The sequence below is a fragment of the Gambusia affinis genome, linkage group LG07 (genome assembly GCF_019740435.1).
Source record: "Gambusia affinis linkage group LG07, SWU_Gaff_1.0, whole genome shotgun sequence".
Lineage (NCBI taxonomy): Eukaryota > Metazoa > Chordata > Actinopteri > Cyprinodontiformes > Poeciliidae > Gambusia > Gambusia affinis.
Genome location: NC_057874.1, coordinates 28,669,262 through 28,691,227, shown reverse-complemented (window position 1 = coordinate 28,691,227; position 21,966 = coordinate 28,669,262). Strand labels below are relative to the sequence as shown.

Sequence of the window (21,966 nt, the reverse complement as noted above, 5' to 3'; positions counted from 1 at the left end):
TATTAATATTAACTGGATTTACAGTGCAACCGTTTATATTTGCTAAAATAACTGCTGTTCTATCAGTGCTACTCTCCACCCTGTATGGTTTTACCAAAGCAATCCATGAATTTACAGAATATGCGCATCATGAAATGAAGACAAAGACTCTGTATTTATGCCTGGAAAAAATAGAATCAATTTTCTCTGAGGAAACTAACCTGAAAACTAAAAAAAACAAACACTGTCTGCATGCAATCTGCAGATTAAATCTCTCAACTGCAATCCTGACGGACCATTCAGGAAACGATGCTTTTTCCCCCAACAGACCCTCAGCTGGGAGAGTTAACATGTCATTACTTTACCCTCCAGTATACTCCTGGGCTTTGTGTTCTGCTGTAACAATAATGCAAACTTGCACATGAATGTAGACTGAAATTAATACATTGCCATGACGACACGCAGCATGAACATGTTGACAAACACGCGTAAGGAATGTCACTGGTGCAGAAATGGAATCACCGGTGCAAAACAGAACAAGATTTAGTTTAATCTGTTTACAAAATGGAGCTCAGAGACCTGGAGGTTTTACATAAAACTGATTTTATGTGGTTTTGTATAAATCTAATGAGAAAGAACTGAACAATATCACATTTGAATTAAAAGGGATTGAACTAAAATGGTAGAATAACTGAGTCAACTTCCAAGCTACAAAAAGTAAAAGAGCTTGAATAAATTAGACCTACAGGTTGGTTGAGATTAAATTATTAGCCTGTAGAAAACCAGAGTGAATTGGACTGAATTACAACATAAACACATTGTAATGTAACAAATGCAAAATCCCCAAAAACTGCTGGCTGACGATGACTACCTTTAGATTTATTTCTCAAATTGTCAACATAATGTAATAAATCTTAGATGTAAGCGTGATATATTAAAGAAAAAGGGACACAATGCTTTGCTATTAAATGTCAACAGTATTAGAAACTAAGTAACAAGGTCTATGGCTTCACATGAAAAGTTCCATCCATCCATTTTCTAACACCTTGTCCCTAATGTGGTCGGGAGGGTTGCTGGTTCCTCTCCAGCTACGTTCCGGGCGAGAGGCGGGGTCACCCTGGACAGGTCGCCAGTCTGTCGCAGGGCCACAGGAAAAGTTAAAAAAATAAAAAATACTGAGGGAGAAGGAACTAGGTCACTTATGCTAGCTTGACTTTGACAATCCTACCATGTAGATGTGCTGTAGGATTTGGTTCGTTAGTCATTTTTTTCTCTCCATAAAAGTTACACCTGGTCGGTTCGGTTGTGGTTTGACCCTTTTGTTCTCCCTCTTCTGCTATTAACGTTTGACTTTCATGAACATTAAAAATTATCTTACTTCTGTTCTAGTTTGTTCTGGTTTGTTTTCCTCTCCACTATTGCTGCATGCTTGGTATGAAAGTTAACGACACAATGCAGACTGTACTGTCTGATAACTAGAATCAATTGGAATATATGTATGACTGAATTGAAATCAAGACAATATTATATAGAATATTATAAAACGGTACAAACCTGCAGCCAGAGTTTATCATGCTGAGACCATTTCCCTCCAGCAGTGCACTGGAAGGTGGCATTTTGTCCCACGTTCACCTCCACATTCTGCAGCCGCAGGAAATGAGGAGCTTTACCTGCAACATAACAGCAACACACAAATTATGGTAACGAGTTCATATGAACAAAATCAATAACTCAATACAAATACACACATTATGTGTAAATTAATTCCAATTTTAATGCAGCTGAAAGACCAACTCATCTTAGCACAAAAGCTTTTTATGGAAAAACATTTTTTTACAAATGGGCTTTTTTCCATTAAGCGAATTAACTTTTGAAATTTGAATTTGCGTGATTTTATGACACACAGCTAGTGTTTGTGTAAACAATAGGACTAAAAGACATTTACAATGTAAGACAGAGCAGGTTATTATTGTAATCAGAAGGGAGGCGTGGCAGGCAGGCTGACATTGTGGTGACTTTGGTCTGGTATTGAGAGTTGTCTGCGACTGTTTAATTTCATTTGACTGTCTGTAGAAGCAGATAAACCCAACCGAGTGTGGAGCCATCACTCATTTAATAATGATAATTTGCTTTGGCACTAATGACAAGGACTTACACATGAAGGTTGCTCCTTCAAAGCTTTTGTAATTCATCTTTCTCCATGACATTTCATTATTTTGGTGTTTCTGCTTATTTTTTGTGCATCATAGTAATTCAGATGGGTTAGGGCAGTTAAAACTTTCACATTTTGAAATCAACATTATTGTGTAGTAATGTTTTTGTTAACATAAGAGGGAATTTAAGCAGCCAGGGAATAGCTGCTTTATGGAACAGAGTTTTGTGGAGCAAAGAGTTTCTGTCAGATTTGAGTGATGAAGACCCTGAGTTTGGACCTTCTTCTGGTTCTCTGCAATCTGTCTGCAATCCTCACTGTCTGCATGTGAGTGCGTCTGTGTGTGTGCGTGCGTGTGTGGGCGTGTGTGCGTGTGCGTGTGTGTGTGTGTGTGTGCGTGTGTGTGCGTGTGTGGGCGTGTGTGCGTGCGTGTGTGTGTGTGTGTGTGTGCGTGTGTGTGCAGGACAGCAATAAAACAGATGATGCTCAGCAGGGCTACAGTTTTGCAGGGTCAAACCTCTCTCACTACGTCTCTCTCACTTACGGCAAGGATGAGCGAGAACTCGTATGTCATCGATGGCGATGAAACCTGGGTGGCCTTGGACCGAAACCGCCTCGAATATTACCTGAGAGTCAAAAAAAGAGAGAGAGGAAGGAGAAAAATAAATAAATGAAAGAAATCCAGATATAAAAACTTTTTTTCCTTCACAGGCTGCTGCGTCTCGGCATCGCTGTGAAGAAGCTCATATGGGAAGCCCAGGGGAATTTTCCACCAAAAGTCAGCAACTATTCCTCTTTTCACTTCATCACTTCTGTCTCTATCCGTATGCCAGCCACATATGCTGTCACTTCTCCGCTTTTCTCCCTTCTTATTTTCTCCTCATCCATCTTCCATCACTCATTGCCCCCCTGTTTTTCCCTCATCTCTTTTTTTCCCGTTCTGAAGCTGTCGCTTTGTGTTGTTCTTCATTTCTTTACCGCACACATCCACTTAAAAAAGACCTGAACACAGACTGAGGATGACATGAAGTCAGCCGGGTGGCTGGGAGGCCATGAACTCCTGACCCACCAACATAAACATGAATATAATGTCAAACCGACTCCAAACAGAGCCAGCATACACTCAATAGTAAGATCACTTTTTCTCAAACAAATTCCACACATTTGCATCAAAACGACAAATCTTTCTTGTTACAATAAAACATAAGAATGCTGCTTGGTAAGTTTATTGGCCAATCATGAGTCGATCTTAAATTTAAGCACTGTAAAAACATAAAACCATACCAGGTGAAAATCAGACTTTTTATCCCAAATTTGACTTTAATCTTCAGAAAAAAATAAAAAATCTGAATTCTGAGAAAAAAAAAAGTTATGATTAAAGTAAAAAAAAGACTTTCTTGATTTAGTTTCTTGTACAAATGTCTTAGTAGATCTGAAATAAGACAAAATAACTTGCAAGTAACTTTTCAGCAAGATATACAAGCTGGTTTTGAGTCAATAATTCCCCTTAATATTCATTTAAAAAGGCCCAATCAGATTGGTTCCATTTGTTCAATCTTATAAGTGAAAATGTTTGCCAGTGGAACTAATACTTTTTAAAACCAATATTAATAAATTATTATCTTAGTAGAAGCTCCTATAACTTGTCTAAAAGGTTCTAGTAAGTTACTTTTTATTTTTGATTCAACTTGAAACTGAATCATTGGAGATTCATTTTGGAGTTTTCATCTTAAATAATCTCACCTTTTTGTACAAGAGTAAAGCTTTTATACAAAAGTAATTCTACCATCATAGGTTTTGCATAAAACCACTTTGCTGCACTTGGTGCTCTGAACTTTTAACTGATAGTTGGTGTAGAAAAGGGAAGTGTCATCTCTCCCTGGGAGGTCACAGATAATTAGGGAGGAAAAGATAAAGAAGCCTTTAATTCACTTTAGCTCCTATAAAGTCTTATATCTATGGTGCTTTTATCCACTGTGCAACACTCAGGTCATTACCTAAAGCAAAGGTACTGAAGTGTTACTTCACGACAGCACAGAGCTGTATACCGCTGCACCTTTAATAGACCAATAAACAAGGAAGCACAGCAAGACTGGAGGTCATTAAACGAACAGTTCAGTTACAGAACTCACCACAGTACATGACTCAAAACTGTAAGTAGTGACTACTTATAGAAGGTAAAATATAAGTTTCTACAGAGAAACAGTCAGACTGTCAAAAGTAATTCAAATTTTTACTAAAACTTTAAAATGAGCTCCGTCTCTGGGTGTTATGGAGTCGTATCGCAGTCCGACAGCGTCGGCATCCCGTACTAATATAGATATTGGTCCTGATATTAAGAAAACTTCTAGATCTGTCGTCCTGACGACATTCCTGATACATTAGGTCAAATCTATTTGTGAAGCTACTGGTGTATGTAAGTGTGATGTTCTGGTGCAGAATTATAAAATAAAAGTGGAATTCAGTTAATTTATGTCTGTGGTTAATCAAAATAAACTCTTTTAATAAATTCATCTGTTTTTCTGCAGCAGATCAGCATCAGCAGATTCTAAACCTCAGATAGCAGAAATGGATCGGTGCGTCCGTATTACTATAAACAGAGTCTGTGTGTGTGTGTGTGTGTGTGTGTGTGTGTGTGGGTGGAGTACCTGGTAGGAGTTGGGCCAGAATGTGGAAATGGCGAGTTCAGCCTTGACCCAGCCTTCGGTGACGGTATCCGAGGCGTTCCACACCGGGTTACCTTGAGCGCCTCCATTCACCTGCAGGCGGCGAGCAGCAGGGAAGGACGACAGAAAGGTAAATGATGAAAAGAGCTGATTCAGGGATCCTGAAATCCATAGCAGCAAAACTCAAAAGACAGATTTTCCTCTGATGTGGAGCTGCAGAGGCTTTTTAACTCCTTCAGACCTGATTTTTTTTTTACTGTGAACTCATTTGGATGTTTAATGCTGATACGAAATGCTTCTCAAACTTTTTCAGGCTGAGGATCATTTAACCCATTTAACAAACACTAATGCACTAATGATACTAATTAAAACACTAGTCTCTGTACTCACTCGTTGTTGTTTTCTTTTAATGAGACGGGTGGAGCTGTTTTTGTAAATGTGAATGGCCACAACAAAACCATGAACACGTCTTCTCTGGGCTTTTTGACTTATTTACAGATTATTAAAGTTTGTAGTCTTAGCTTTCCAATCATGTCAAACATATGGAAATCCAAAGAGAATTTGTTCTTCACTATCAAGTGTTGTGTGCATTAGGGCTATTTGCAGTCTAGAAGCAAAATAAAAGAAATGCTGAGTTGCTTTGGCAGAAACAAAAATTCTGTTTTTCAGCCTAAACACGCAAAGTTATACAAACAGCAGTCTTCAGCAATTGAGACTCATTGGCAGTCGTTCAAAAGAATCAAATCGCTAGAGAAGAACATATCAAAACTTACTGCATTATAGCTTAACTTCCTCCAATCATAAAAGTAATCCTGCCGTTATATTCTTTCCACTAATATCTTCAGTTTTTCTTTTGAGTGACTCAGTTTTAAGCTATTTATTCATTATTATATTTAAACAATCCTTCGGTAAGCTAGCTATGCACGTCACACCTTGAACTAACACGGCAACTAAACGACCGTTTCCATGCAGTACCTTTTGCACCAGTCCTTCTCAGCCAGCCATTCGCTTCCACACATCTGTATTTTCTGCTACACACCTTGATGTAGACGTTTAAGGTTCCCGGGCTTGCCCCGTCACGACTGGACAGAGAGTACAGGAAGTCGATGCAGTGGGTGTCGTTCTCCTTCAGGGTGGGCATGTACAGGTGAGCCTTCTGTCCTGACGCACGGCCCGATGCATTCACTACCATAAACGAGCCTGCACACATGTAAACAGAACAACAAAAACCCACACATGACGTTAATCTGACATCAGTTTTCAACAATATCATGTCCTAGTAACCTTTTGAAAGACATTTTGGATTGAAACTGCATGCTACAAGTGGGCTGCAATATCCATATAATTAATGAATGCATGTTTCTAAAGGGTGAGAAAATTCCATTGAGTTACATGGACAATAAACACGGCACATTTTCGTCTAAAAAACAGGAATTGTAGCTTTTTCCAAACAGGTTCAACTTCTGTTTTCTCTCTGTCTGCTTTAAAAAAATATTTTTTTACATGTTTCAGTTACCATAGCGTCTAGGTGTTCCCCAAGGCAAGGTCTCGGGACCAGTTCTATTTCTTTTATACTAGAGGTGGGACTTGAATAAAAAAATGTAATCAGGTTAATTGTAAATGTCGGTAATTAATCAAACAAAAATAACTGCCTTTTAGTCAAAACCACATATCAACAAAATAAGCTTTTGTAATCACAAACACATTTTTTACTGCTAAATCACTGAATAGACATACATTAGCTAACAACAAAATGTGTTGTTTTTTATCTTATTTAGTCAAATTCTAATAGAAAACCACACAGGGCAAAATAAAAATGTTAAATTCAAAAACCCTTTTAGCTGCTAAACTGTTGAATAGGCATATGAAAATAGCAAAAAAATATTTATATAAAGACATTTATTGATTTTAAATGTGATGATTGAGGCTTTTTAAATAGCCTAACCACATCTAAGTTCAAATATCTTTGTTTAGTTAAAATATGGATCAGATTATGAGCTAAAAACCTCCAGTTTCAAACATACTTTGGTGAACGGCGGCGACAATAACTGGCCAACCCTCAAAACCCCCAAATGAAGAGATGTTGCAACTTTTTTGTGTTTCTCCTGCATTCATTTTTTCCTTGGCACCCTTAAGGTATCGCCCTTTGGGTCGAAAGCATCTCGATAAATGAACTTTTTAAATAAACTCGACTTGAATATGGAGCCCTATTTTATAATCATGCTTGCTTACATACACAGGATACTTTATGCTTCACAGAGAGAGAATCATTGATTTCTTCAGGACATTAAGTGCATCCTCCATGGATAAATAATGTCCCACAAACTATTAATTACGGAGTACTGTGAGCTGGAAAATGGCTGATAAGTTTCGTACAGCACAAACCAGATGCTTGATGCAGCAAAGAAAGCCAAGCTCTTAAAGCTCTTTAAATCACCAAAATGGTATATCAAAGTCCTAATGCATCCACACCCTGAGGGTTGCAAAACCAGGCGTAAACCACACTTTCTTTGTCAGCTTATGGTTTAAGTGTGTTTTAGTCGGTGCTTTACGGCCGAGGATGGAGCTTTTATGGGTCGACCAGCTGCATTTGGCTAACTGCCATCAGCTTCACTAAAAATCTGAAGCGACTGGAAGAGTCTCTGGGAAGGGAGAGGAAAAAAGTTGCATAATAAATAAAGTAGGTGTGACTGTGCAGATTAATCATAACTAAAGGTGCATGCTTATATTTTTTGTCATCTGATGGTTCCTGAAGGGACCTTAACATACTAATAATAATAATAATAATAATAATAATAATAATAATAATAATAATAATAATAATAATGGAGAAAGAACTTACAAATAAAGCATAACTAATACTTTGTTCTAGGTTTGGAAATATGTCTGGTAGTAAAACTGAATTAAATGGCAAATTGCATCTATGCAATGCAAAATGGGATTTTATGATTATGTTACTTTTTCATGACAAACACCTTAACAGTTAGACTGGCTTTGAAATAAGTAATTTATCTATGTTTAAACTATATTTTAGGATAAATTACACCTCAGGGGTACTGTAATAACCCTTTTTAATTTTAACCAAATCATTTTCCACGTCCTGTGGTTTGAATAAAACATTTTCTAAAATATCTGTGGCATTTTACATGCAGAGAAAATGTAAAATTTCTGGAAGAATCGCAAATATAATGAACACATAACTTGGCAAATTAAGGTGGATGGAGCAACATAAAAATAGGACAGTGGTACTATGGACGTAAAAAACACCAAGAGAGAACATGAGAATGAATCTCATGGATATAAATTATCGTCTTTTACACAATAGAGTAACACAAGATGCTTTTATTCACTCACACTCCAACAAGCATTATTAGAAACAAAACAAACTCACAGCTGCCATTTCTCACATTGTTTCACTGCTATGGAGGTTAGAGAGACAAAAATCTGTTAACGTGAGAAAAACGCGTGAATCCGTCTACCGTATCACACACACACGCACGCACGCACACACACACACACACACACGTCCAGATCAGAATAAGTGGGTCAACTCAGAGCAACAAACGTTCCAGCACACTTCGCCACTCGAGACCAACTGTTTTCACAAAAACTGTGGAATCTGAGATCTCACTTTTACTTTTCCAAAGATGTCGACAACAAAGTGAACCAGAATCCTCTGCTGCATATTTCTGCTATGGAAATTATTTTAAACGGAACATGTTACCCAAAATTCAAGTTTTTGATGTGTTGCTGCTTCTATTTGGGTTTCTACTGTTTCTAAAAACAGATCAAGTACTTAAAAACACCCAGTTGTCCTAAAATAACATTTAGTGGATCTTTGGGGAGTTTTAACACAGTGGCGGGTCATTTTGACCCGAGGACAACAGGACGGTTAAAAACACCCAGTTGTTTTCTTAGCAACAAGTTAATATATTTGGGTGTCTGGAAAATCAGCTAATTCAAAAACCTTCTGAATGTAAAGTAACAAATCAGCAGGAACTGCCTATTACCTAGCAACCCCAACAGAATTCCACCCGTTACCTAGCAACCTTAGTGAAGCCCAGCCCCATTACCTAGCAACCCAAGCTGAGCTCTGGCACAAATATTGGGAAGGAACTGTACATTAAATTTACCCAAATACATTTTAGGCAGTATATATAATTAAAATCAATAGATTGGAAAAAAGTTACACAAAAAAATCTAAACTCTGCATCCATTACTTGCTCATATATGACTTCTTCCTCCCTCTCCCTCCCCCTCTCCTGTCAGCCTACTGTCATATAAGGGACACTAGAGCCCACAAAAGACCCCCTGGAGGGGGAAAAAAAAGAATATTGTTACAAAATTTAGGCCTATTATGAGTGGATACTAAAATCTGACTCAACTGAAACAAATAGTTACTTCTGAAATTAGGTATTTTCTTTTTCCGTGACAATAACTGCATGTTGAGGCAGAAAAGACTCCTAAATACAAAAGGATAATTATATGTTGTATCAGACAACGCAGGAACACACCTTTAGGCTCTTTTTTACAAGCAATCTGTTACAAAAACACAAGGAAGAGACAGTAAGCAAGATTTTAGCTCCTACAAGGTGATTCCCTGAGACAATCGATAACAATTTAGTTCTATTTCACAAGAAAAGTCACTATTTTATGGAGCAAGTCTTCTGAGAACTGATATGGCTTTCAAAACAGTTTGGCTTTTTTCCACAATGGTCCTATAGAAAGGAAACGTCTGCAGCCACATATTAGTGCTGATATTATTCAGTTAACAGTAATGCACACTTAAGTGTTTCTGCACTGGATTTATGTATTTAGCTTGTGACAATATGTGAAGGAGGCGGATGCATCCTTTTAATAGAGCTGCAAAGCTATTATATGCAGCGTAGGAGGCCAGCGTAAAGGAAAACACAGATATGCACACCTGAACAAAGGAAATGATGCCGTCTTCGGGTCCTGGGGAATATATGCTCCATACTTTGGCATCATCTTCCCACTTGGGATCATATAGGATGTGATATTTTTGAACAGCAGCAGGTTAAGGTCTATGATCAAGAGAAAATATGGATTTCTCTTTTCTGTTTCCTATCTGAAAGTTTTCAGCTGGAGTTAGAAGTATGCACAAATCACTTTTTTCACTTCCGATACCAATACCTGAGTTTTAGTGTCGGGCAATACCAATCCAATAAAGAATATTGACTGAGAATGTTTATTTTTTCTAATCATTACCAATTCGTTTGATAACTCTGCAGCAGTACAGCACACTTGAATGCACCAATATCTTCACAAACGTGGTCAAACGTGTAAAAACAGCTTTAGTTTGTTGAGTCGGTGTAGTTAGGAATAAAACAAACAAATGTAAAATAATTAATAAAGAAACTGTGTCAAAAACAGGAGGTTGATCAAATTGGTCAAATATTTAAACAAACAAGCAAATCTTCTTTCAAATGGGTCAGAAAGTGCAATTAGAAATTCTAGATATCATGTAAAATGAGTCAGTAAATCTGTTTATCTCCAACATCTCAAAAACCGAATCAAACTTGTGAGACTCTTGAAGTCTGCTGCCTTTGTTTTGATTGTTTGAGAATAAAACTGATTACATTTTCCAAGGCCACCTTAAAAACCAAAATAAGAAAGTCTTTTCTAGTCCCTGAAAACAAACTTAAATTGGATGAGCCAGAGAAGGAAGCTAAGCGTGAGCGAAATCAGAAAGCTGCTGGACGAACGCGACTTCCTTCTATCTGGATGAAAAACGACGCCATTGTTGGGTAAAATGGCTCATCTTCCTCATCATCGCCATCGCATAATTCATGCCGAAGGGAATCGGCAAACCCCAACACAAATATGTCTGTGGCCTTCGGTCCATTTAGTGCACCCGATTCCCCCCTGAGGTGCCTCACACCCCCATATGTTCTGCGTCCTGAATGGGTAATGGCCCTGCAGGATCGTCATCATCATCAGCAGGAACAGACAGAAAGCTGGGCTGAATCTATCATAACACATTGGTGAAAAAAAGCAAAAACTTAAATTCAGCATCAGTAACAAGTTTGGTTTGGTCATATTTGAGGTCAAACAGATTCAATTCTTCTTCAGACCTGTTATCGTTTGGTCTCATCCCTGCACAAATATTAACACCATCAGTAAATCTGTGTAAAATGTGTACAATATTGCTGAAATCCACAAACATTTGAGACTTTAACACACTTATAGCTGCCCATTTTAATAATTCAAACACTAAGGATACCTCATTATGCATTAATACCCACAGTGGAAACCACTGGGACTAACACAGAGGCCAATGCTGTTCCCTACATTATCAGGGAACAGCCAATCAGAGGGAATATTAGACAAACTCTACAAAAACATAGAGAATAGATGGTGACTACTGTTAAATAAAAGTATGTTGACATTTATTGAATAAAACTATAAAGAAAAATGCAAAAATTTCCAATTTTGTAGGAGCTGGAGTCTAAAGCTAAGTCACTAATCCTGCTCTGCTGTCCAGGCCTCCACAGACAGGAAGAAACACTAAACTAAACCAAACCAACAGAAAAACAAAATCTAATCTGACTTGAACCAAAAAAAACCTCAGAAATAATTAAGAAAGAGAGAAAAACCAAATTAAAAACCTTACACACAATGATGCATTTAAATTGTGTTGCATTTGTATTCTAGACAGCCATTTAGATTCAATATATGTTCTTACATTAAAGTTAATCTTCATAGCTCATCTCTTACGACACTGTTCTCTGGCCCCCACCTCCGTCTCTTAACCTTGCAGTAATCTGATAAGTCGGTAATTGAAATGCCTTTAATGGGGCAATGGAGTAAACCATGAATGCAAACAACTCATTCATCTGTCTGAGGTTGACTTGTTCTTCTATCCTGCCGTCCTCTTTCCCCTTCATCCCTACGTGCCCTTCTTTTAAAATCCATTTATAATCCATCATTCTTTCTCTCCTTTGTCCTCCCTTTAGCATTCCCTCCTTCAAGTTGTCCATCTCTCTCTCCGCCGCCAGCGGCTTGTAAACACACCTCACCATTAGAGTGAAATTTACTCCCAATAAGAGCCAAAAGAAAAAAAAGCTTTTAAAGCATCAAAACCTAATTCATTTACTCATATTACAGCAAATGGAGCAGGCGGTGCGTCTGCGTGAGGGTGTGTGAGGCTGGGGAATTTCGTCACTCTTCACAAACCTCACAAATGGCTTTTTATAATGCTTTTACATCGGTTTATGTTGCGGTCGGCTGGCTCTCTTCATTTGCGCTAAATGTTGACACTTCACCAATAACTGATGGTGAAGGAGGCAAAGAGAGGAAAAATGTTAAACACTGACAAACATTAAATTAAAAGAGTCATGAAACACTGTGCAGAAGTCTTAGACCACTTTGCTTCCAGGCCACAAGATTTAGGGTTCTATAAAATTTATTTTATTTTCCCAACTCTGTTTCTTCTGCTTTAATTTTCTGGAATTTCCCATATTTCCCCATATTTAGCAACCCAGAAAATACATAATTATGGTGTGAACGCTGCTGCAGGAGGTCTATATTTTCTTTTATTCTGTATTACAAACAAAAAACTTGTGTTTCCACAAAACATTGGTTTTACAAGGTGTTAAAATGTTTCTCCCTAATTTTTTTTAAAGAACTCTAAAACTAAGAATATGACTTTTAACATAAAAACAAATCTCCATTTAAAAAATGTTTTACAGCTGAACTCAACAACTAGAAGTTGTGAAGGTTTGTGCATATTTCCTAATGATCAAGTGCCATTTATGTTGCAAAAACAGGCAGTTTGTTTCATTTCAGGAATAAGCACTTTCAAGTCTCACTTCTACTAATTAAAATGTTAAAGTTTTAGCCGCAGCCAGCTAGGAGCCAGTCAGACGTTAGCTAGCCGTTAGCCTGCTCCTTTATGTTTCTAAGAAATTGTCGTATTCTTGCATCTCCAGTCGACTCTCTACTGACAAAATATACAGAGTTTTATGCCATTTCATAAAACTTACTGGCCCTGAACCTTGTGCCAAGCTTTAAGTTATTTATTTGTTTTATGGGGAAGACATTTGTGTTTCATAGTTTTTTGCCATTTTATTCTGTTATGAGGCCATAAAGATTCTTCTCAGTCTTGACTTTTATATGCTGGAGATGCTTCAATCATGTTCTTAAACTCAACTCAAAACTTCTGCAAATCTTTGTCTAAACAGCATAAAGAGACAAAGCCAGTAACTGCATAATCTCCATGACAAACTTTGTTACAGAACATTTGTGTTTTCAGACTGAGGCAATAAAGCAGCAACAAAGCAGAGATGAAATCTCCCTTTAATGGATCAATTAATTCCCCTGATTTTCTGTTAAAACACGACACTGACAGAATATTTTCACTGAATACACTGAACATAAACGGCTCCCTGGGGTCTTCGCTCAATGCTCAGCTCTTTCTCTCTTAAATCTCTCTTTGATTTTCCTTATCAGATGTTTTATGTCTGTCGTCTTTTGGATAAAAACACCGTCTGAGCTCTCAGAAACAGCTCTGTGGTTTTTCTTGCAGCTTCTAAGGCTTTGCTATAAACTTGTGATTTAACATTTTTTCATTCAGTGTTTGAGAGGGAGTTTGATTGCGACAGTTCGACAGCATGTGGCCTGGAAATGTCTATCAAAACACATCTATGGACATTTCCCCACATATGACAACTGCTCTGATAATCTACAGCACTTTTTTGTGTCTTTCAGAAGTTTGTAATCATGATTGGAAATTTAACAAGGTGAATTTATTTCCAGCTGCTACAATGTTTATTTCTTGTTCATTGCAGCACAAAATCTTATCAAGTATTTTGGTGCAAATACCTTAGAACAAATTACTTACAAGTAACTTTTCAGCAAGATATAGGAGCTTGTCTTAGGTCAATAATTCATGATATTAATAAAAAATTATAGTAAGATATCGCCCCATGTCATAAGTGAAAATAATGCAAATGGAACTAGTACTTTTAAATTTATATTCAAAATTATTTACTTGATACAGGTTAGCATATCTTGGTGCAAAGTTTCCTTTGAGTTAGTTTTGTCTTATTTCAAATTAACTAAGATATTTGGACTGAAAACTAGAATAAAATAGTTGGTAAGATTTGGTGTTTTGGCAGTGATTGTATTCCTAAAGTCTCTTCTTACAGAGAAAAGTGGACAAACCATTTGATAGTGTTTTCAAATTTCCCATTTCATAAAAGTAATATGTTGATCTGAGACTTAATGTAAATGCCTTCTGATTGATCGGTGCGACATTATGCAGCATAAATTAATTTCTCTTGCCATTTGACATCCGTTCAGGAGGCTTTCCAATTTCAAGGGTGGGAAGGGCGGTGGTGTCGGAATCGGAAATGGCTGCGTTAACCACCACACGAGTCATCAATAAGCTTTTTAGTGGTAAATAAGAAATAAATGACCTCGCATACACAAACGCATGCCCAGAGGCCAATGAGAATCCGCTGTAATCCCTCTCTAATAAGCTGAGAAAGACAGGGACATTGGCATTATTGATCACACCTTCAGGGACAACTTTTATATTTCTTTGCAGATAGACTGATCAATAGTCAGGATGCAAGTCACAAACACAATGCACATACAGCCGGAGACACAAGAAGGGAATCTTTGGTTAGATTTGACCCGTGGGAACTCTAAATCCCAAAAGTCCCTGCTGTCGCTGGATCACGGCTGGGTTGACCTATAGGAGATCGAAATCCCAGCGTGCGACCAGCGACACTGGACACATTGAATAGGAAGTGGTGCTTTGTTGAGTTCTGCCCTTTGGTGTCCATCAATTTCCCGCGTTTGGCCCTGAGAAGCATACATTAAAACCGCGTGTCAAGGAGTAAGACAAAGAAATGCAAACTTTTCATCCTCACTTTGGGACAACAGTAAACAAAACAAGACGATAAGGTACAGAATAGTGAAGTAGATAATTTAATATTAGAAAAATTTAACTTGGCGCAGATGTTCCCAGAGTATTACCTTTAGAAAAGAATAATAATAAAAAGAACATTACCCACTGGAAAATTTAAGATGGCTGCCATTTTTCAAGAACATTTGTTTTAAATTCATCAGAGATGAATATTTCTGATAACCCTTAGACCCACAGAATTCATTTTTGCACAAAAACTGCCAATTAGATTATTGTGTGTGGTGTCAAATCATAGCCTTAATTTTTTTATTGATTGAAATCCGTAATGTTTTCCGTCTCAGTTGCAATGAAGAATATATGTTTGCACTAAAATCAGTTGTATTTATTGCAGAGGGCACAGATGATGAAAAAGATAGTTTCACTAATTTGCTAAACATTAAAGCAACAAACAAATTAAAAAAATGTGCGAAAGCTAACGCTAAATGGCAGAAAACAAAAAAAATAGAGAAAGCTAATGCAGAAGTGTAACCAAGTACATGCTTTAGCTTCAGCCTGTTAACTTTTTCATAAATTATTGGTTTGTAAAATAGTAAGTTATTAGGTTTCCTTTTGTGTCATGTTGTAAATTTACCAAAATAAAGTTAATCTGAAACCGTTAAACACATAGAAAATTAGCAGAAGCTAACGCTAACAATTTAGACGTCAGATCTGCAAACAGCAAAGACTTCAGTTTTACGTTTGTCATGTGACTTTCATAAATATGATTAAAAAGCAGATATAGTGGCATAAAGTTCATCCAAACCATAAAAACGGGTGTTATGGACATAATTGATTAAAGAGGCACAACAATGGTGGCCACTTTGAAAAATATCACCTTAAAATTAAAAGGATTAATGGAAAATGTGAACTGTGAACTTTTTTACAGTGATGTGCCGCACTAGTTGATGTAATAGACAAACCAAAACTCTACAGATAAAATAGGAGTGATTTTGACCAAACTTGTTGTCCAAATGTTTTAGTTTTCAGCCCCTGAGCTGCCCAAAGTCCGTACAGAACCAAAACGGAAAGCAAAAGTAGAGCTATGCTTAAGCTTTTTAGTGCATCAACAAATGAGAGAGCTTGACAAACACACACACCTTCAAAGCAGAGCTATTTAGTCTCCATATTTCACTGGGTTTACAATCACTCTCCGCCATTTCCCGATCTCCTCCCGGCAGGACTGAACCTGCGGGTAATTGGCTTTTTAATGACTTCTGCATTTCCACACATTTTCCATTTTGGTTATTTGCCTCCTCAAGGCTCATTTGAGGAGCCGTGCTGCGAGTTGGTGGAAGGGGTGCGGGCAGGTAAGAAAGCAGACAACACAAAGGAACGCCGTCCACATTTTCCTTTGTACAATGAATTACAAAGACAAAACATTAAGCAGAAAATTTAACTCACCCTGAAAAGAAAATGTTAAAGTAGGATTCTGAAATTGATTTTAACTTTAGGAAACAATACCATGCACTGGGTTTTTTAAAAGTATCTCCTCTTATGAAGACTTGACTGCATACAAAAGTTAAAAGAGCAAACAGGAAGGGTATTAGCAATGCATTACGTTGGCTGACATGGTAATTTAAAATAAATGAAGACCACTTTTCTTCACTCTATTACTTTCTTCTTCTACTACTCTTCAATTTGAATCATTTACTGTTATTTCAACTATTAACTTTATCTTTTCTCTGGCTGCGATTCGTTCCTGGAGGATTTCATTTGGGCGGAGATAACAACTAAAGGTTGTTATCAGACATTATTCTGGAAATATTCTCATAATATTACAACTTCATTCTCATAATTTTATGCAATTTTTGATACCAGTTTATCAAAAATAACATTATCTGGGTTTTTTGTAGTATTGTTAAAGCCTGTAGTGAAGTTTTGTAATTATTTCCCCAGATTTCTGCACAATAACTTAAATAGAGTAATATTGTTGAACAGTAAAGTACATGTAATTCATAGATCAATAACATTGTGCTTAACCTATTTTATATATATGCTGTATTTTATGAGACTCAGTGGTGGAAAAACTATTTCTTTCTTGCTTGTTGCTTTTCATTGGAGACAAAAACATGATCCAACAATAACATAGTTCCATACTTCACTTCGGCAGCTGAGCTATATTAAAGGATGTTTCAGCCTCTGCAATCACTACAATAAAAATTATAATCATTGCTCCAAAGTGGTTTTCTTTTAGCGTACCCCGCATCAGACATGGGAACCTATTTTCCCACAAGAGCTTATTCCGTCTTTATTCGCCTAAGGGAGAAAATCACTCAGGGAATATTATGGCTATTTTTATGACCCCCGCATGAGCTGCCACACACACACACACACACACACACACACACACACACACATACTGAGTCAGACACTGAGTGATACGGAGCCCACAGCTGGGTGTGGGATATGTAATCCAACCACTAACTGCAAATGAAGAAAGAAACACATCAGTGGCTGAGATTAGATGGAGCTGGCAGAGATGGAAAATGAAACAGAGGCTGTCAGTGATGTCTTTGTGCTCACATTTTCTCCCTCTCCTTGTGCTTATCAACCTCTTTTCTTCCACGCTGGCTGTCATTTTTGAGACGTTATTGCCTTTCTTTCAGTGTTTGTCACATTCGCTCCCTCCTTCACACACACTCACGTATAAAAACAGAGTTATCACTAGCCTACAGGGAGCCATTACTTCTGTGATCCAAGGCTTTTATGTGGTGGCTTGGCCTTAAAAATGGGCATTTATTGCTCCCCCTGATAAATCATGTAAGTGTGTCTCTATTTTTCAATCTGCTGCTTGCTTGACTCTCTTTTGAAATACTAAGAATGAATAAAAGTCTCCACATGTATCATTTATATGTGTTGGACTGGTTTGTGTTTTGGCTTTAAGGAAGACGGAAGAAAATAATGAGAACAAATGATAATTTAATTATAGAAATTTTTCCAGAATGTTGTCACCTCACTAAAATAATAATAAGTTATTTTGTGCCAAAAATGATTTTTGCAAAACAAAATCCCCACCTCTTTCTTTCCAAAAAATATTTTGAGGCAAAAAGAGAAAAACCTGGAAAAAAATGATGTAAGTCGTTATTTTAGGAAGGTGACGATATTAAAAGAAGCTTACAGGTAACTTTTCAGCTTGTTTTAAATCAATAGTTTGTTAATATTGATGGAAAACCGGCAGAGTTTTTTCATTTATTACAAGTCATTTTTCCCATCTTATTAGAAAAATAACCTGCCAGTAAACTTTTCCATCAATATTGACAAAATTTAACTTAAAAAAGCTCCTACATCTTGCTGAAAAGTTAATTGTTGTACTAGGATATCGGCACAAAAACTTAGATCATAAAATACGAGGGGAGATGTATTTTGTCCCCTCCCACTGTCGGTATGTGCATGCTCAGATCACGACTGGTTGCAAAAACAAACAGGGCCATATGATTTAAACGTTACATAATAAACCCAGACGGAGTCGCAGAATTTATTAAATAAAATGAAAGCCACAATAAAACACAGAATTTCATGGAATTAGCAGAGAACAGTGAGAAATGAAGGATTTTCTGTAGTTTCTGTAGTGTTTTGGCCGCTGCAGCTTCCGTACCTGCTAACATTTGACTACCCAGGACTTGGGTCTGCTCTCCACACAGACAGGGTGAGCTAGAAAAACGTGTTCCTCTTAAGATAAGTAAACAACTCTGAGCTAATTGCTAGGTTCAGGCCCAGCAAGTTTTATAAAATGGGAATAAACTTTTCTGTATGTTTTGTCAGGACATGGTTGACTGGAGGCGTAAGAATACGACACTACTGAGAAACAGAGAGATGTAGATTTGTTCATTTGTTTTCACACAGAAACTTAATAATGAGTAAATATGATTAAAATGGCAAAAATATAATTCAGAAAATAATTTGGAAAAGAAAACAAAAAACAATCTGGTTTCAGCAATTATTCAATTATCTTTTTAAATGCAGTGTGTCTCAGTCAGTACTTAGTAAAGAAGGATTTTCCTCACTGTACAGGAAGTGACAAAACACATAGAAAAAAACATATGTTGTCAACATGTCAATAATTTGATGGATGCCACGGCAACAATCTATGATAATCCCTCCAACAGAAATCTCACTTTCTGTAATATTTTCACCATCGACTCTCTGAGCAAAGCTTTTAAAATCCCACTCAGATCCCTTCAGGTTTTCTGATGATTCAACGTCGTTTTTTCTTTTTTATTATCTTAACTAAAGTGTTCATGCAAGAACCGCCACCGTCTTTTTCCCTCTCATTTGACTCAAAGTTTCCCACATCTCAGTCCCTTCATCATGTTTCTCTTATCTGGATCCATTTGTTCATCCGTCGTCTTCAGCTCTATCTGCTCTGGTTGAAGATTTTAAACAAGGATTTTACCTGTCTGGTAATTCGTCCATCTTCACCGAGCCTTCAGTCTGAGAATGCAGCTGTGTACTGACTTCATTTTAAAAACAGACTTCACTAAAATCTGACTCCAAGCACATTTATTTCTTGTCTTAAAAGAGAATTTTACCCACTTGTTGCAATGACTTTTGGAAACGTGATATTGATATTGGATTGATATTGTCATGCTAAACTGCAAGATAAAAAAACTTTAAAATCAAGGTAGTTAAAACTTAAAGCACCATAATGGCCAATGCTACGCAGCATGACTTTGTAATTTTGAAGTGACCCAGAAAGAGAAGATTAGGGTGAAATATGTCTACAAAATCCATTCTGAAGGATTTTGAGCCGAACAAATGGAGCAAATCTGGTTTCCAAGTTACGGTGGTTGATGCAGGTGGGCAATTTCTCAACATTTTTAAACAACGTATGAAAAACAGATCCCCATTAAAAACAAATCTCCATTTATTAACAAAGTTTTTGCATTCATCTTAATTTTGGAACAACTAGAACCAGAAACATTAACCCTCTTTTTCCCAAGAGCAAATCTTACTTCTCATGTAAGAAAACAAAACGCTGGGCCTTTTTTATGTTTTATAACAACAATGATTTATATTTTCGACAGAAATCTCACCATTTTGTTAATTTCAATTAAACTGAAATTGTTTAGTTTATTACTGAGCAGCTAAAATAAAATAAAATAAAAACACAAAGAGTTTGTTTTAAAAGTTTTATTTAAAAGATTTTGTATTTTTGTGGCTCCTTATCCTAACGACTTTGGCTCTTGGCAAAAAGTTTGGGCACTGGTGTTACAAGACATTTTTACTAGAAACTAAACCAAAATGACTTGTGATTTTGCAGTGAAGTTTAAGTATTTTAATTTTTGTTTTAAACCACTTGTTGATGTGTGGCATCTACCTATTAATGTACTGCAAATTGCATGAGCAAAATGTTTTTTTTTTTTGCTGTTGTATTTTGGATAGGGCATGAAAACTGTCTCTAGCCCAGAGGCCCTCATCTTTCTATGTCCAGCCCTGACAGCCACCCTGAGTGTTGAACAGTTGCATGTTTTCCATAAAACTGGTGTCCTTAACTATCTAAAGTTAAGGACTTTCTGAAACAAAATGACCTCCTTAATATTAAAACTTGGGAAAACTGAGAATCTTCAGACAATAAATCATTTCCTTCAACATTTTTTAAATATTTATATTTCAACCTTACAAAGTTAAGCATAGTGATTAATCACAGATCCAGTGTGATTAAATTGATTATTTTTTTAATCAAATGACAGCACTAGTGAAACATTTCTGCAGTGACCTCATAGAAACTTTCTTCCGCAGTTTCTCAGAATAAATGTAGGTGTTGTAGGTGTTTGCAAAGCCTCTTCCCTGTCACCCTGTCAATTTGCTATTGTCCCTTTTGTGCCATTTTTCATTTCTTCCACCCTGCCTGGACACTTTCTGCCCGCCCACAAATCACAAATGCAATCAAGTTGCTTCTGACAAGGGCTCTCAAATCACCATCAGCGCCTAAAAAAAGAGAAAGAAATGGAAGGAATATTTAACCTCTGCAACCATCAGTAGCCACTTGACAGACACACACACGCACAATTTATGCTATACAGCGGTGACACACTGTAATTCAGGGCCCTATTACTGATGGCAGCTTTAAACAAGGCATGGCAGTGTGTACGTGTGAGTGTGTGGCCTCAGTTTGTGCGACAACTGAACGGAGAGGCACTCTCTGATTAGTGCTGATTTGTTTTCAGCTTCTCGGTGGGAAAAAATAAGAGGGAGCACTGGCAAGCGGCAAACTCACTCCTATGAAAATATACAGCAAAAGTGTAGAAACTGTTCAAACATTCCTCTCTGTCACATCGTTAAAAAAAAAAACAAACGACCAAAGACGCCTCAGGAGAAATGAATGTCAGAGAATGAAGGGAGACGGAAAGAAGAAAAAAATGAAAGGAAAGACAGGAAACATTGTTTGGGTTCAGGTTTGACAGCCGATGAACACGTCAACACTGCAAATGACAGCACACACTGTCACACACACCTCTCCTAGAGCACCGCAAAAACACACAACTTATCAAGTATCTGTCCAGTCTCCAGTGCTAATGTCTTAGTAGACTTAAAATAAGACAAAACTAACTTAGAAGTAACTTTTCAGCAAGATATATGAGCTTTAAGTCAATAATTCCCTTAATACTGATTTTAAAAGGTACTTGACTTATGACAGCATTATTTCCGTCTTATGAGTGAAATAATCTGCCAGTAGAAACAGAAGTTTTTATTAACATTCAAGACAAACTAGTATATCTTGCTGAAAACTTACTTTTGAAGTTTAAAGTGAGTTTTTTCTTAATTCAAATGTACTAAAATAGTTTCACTGGAAACTAAACAGAATCACTTGGTAAGATTTTGTGTTTTTGCAGTGAATTGTTTTCTTTATAATGGGCCTGTCACAATAGGCTATAAATCAATTAATCACATCATAAATGAACAGGAGTTCAATAAATTCATGTTTTATTGTTTTTCTTTTTTCTCTTCTCTATCTTTCAAAATCTGGATGATAAAAGTCTTCAGTCTGATGTTTTGGTTTTGGCCCTTATTTTGAAGGACAGTTTTGTTTACAGCGACTTCATAATTGATTTTAATTGTTGTTTCTGTTATTTTGTTTATTTATAAAATGTCTTCCAGTTCCAGTGTTGAAAGTTCATCAGAAATTAAAGTTTATTGATCTTTGAGAACATGTTCTTGCATTATTAAGCCATTACCATTGAAAATGGTCTCAAACCAACATTATAATTTATCGTAGTAATTATAAGTTCATGACA

At 36.8% G+C, this 21,966-nt stretch overlaps 1 protein-coding gene across 15 annotated transcripts in view; it reads right to left on the bottom strand.

Moving 5' to 3' along the window:
• Positions 1-21,966, bottom strand: part of ptprt (protein tyrosine phosphatase receptor type T) — a 294,966-nt gene that overhangs the window by 217,771 nt on the left and 55,229 nt on the right. For all 15 annotated transcript variants that reach the window (XM_044121953.1, XM_044121956.1, XM_044121954.1 and 12 more), the window contains exons 3-6: positions 5,837-5,997; positions 4,780-4,890; positions 2,676-2,757; positions 1,534-1,649 (exon numbers count right to left, since the gene is read on the bottom strand). In XM_044121953.1, the coding sequence (XP_043977888.1) occupies positions 1,534-1,649; positions 2,676-2,757; positions 4,780-4,890; positions 5,837-5,997 (470 nt within the window). The remainder of the gene's footprint in view (positions 1-1,533; positions 1,650-2,675; positions 2,758-4,779; positions 4,891-5,836; positions 5,998-21,966) is intronic.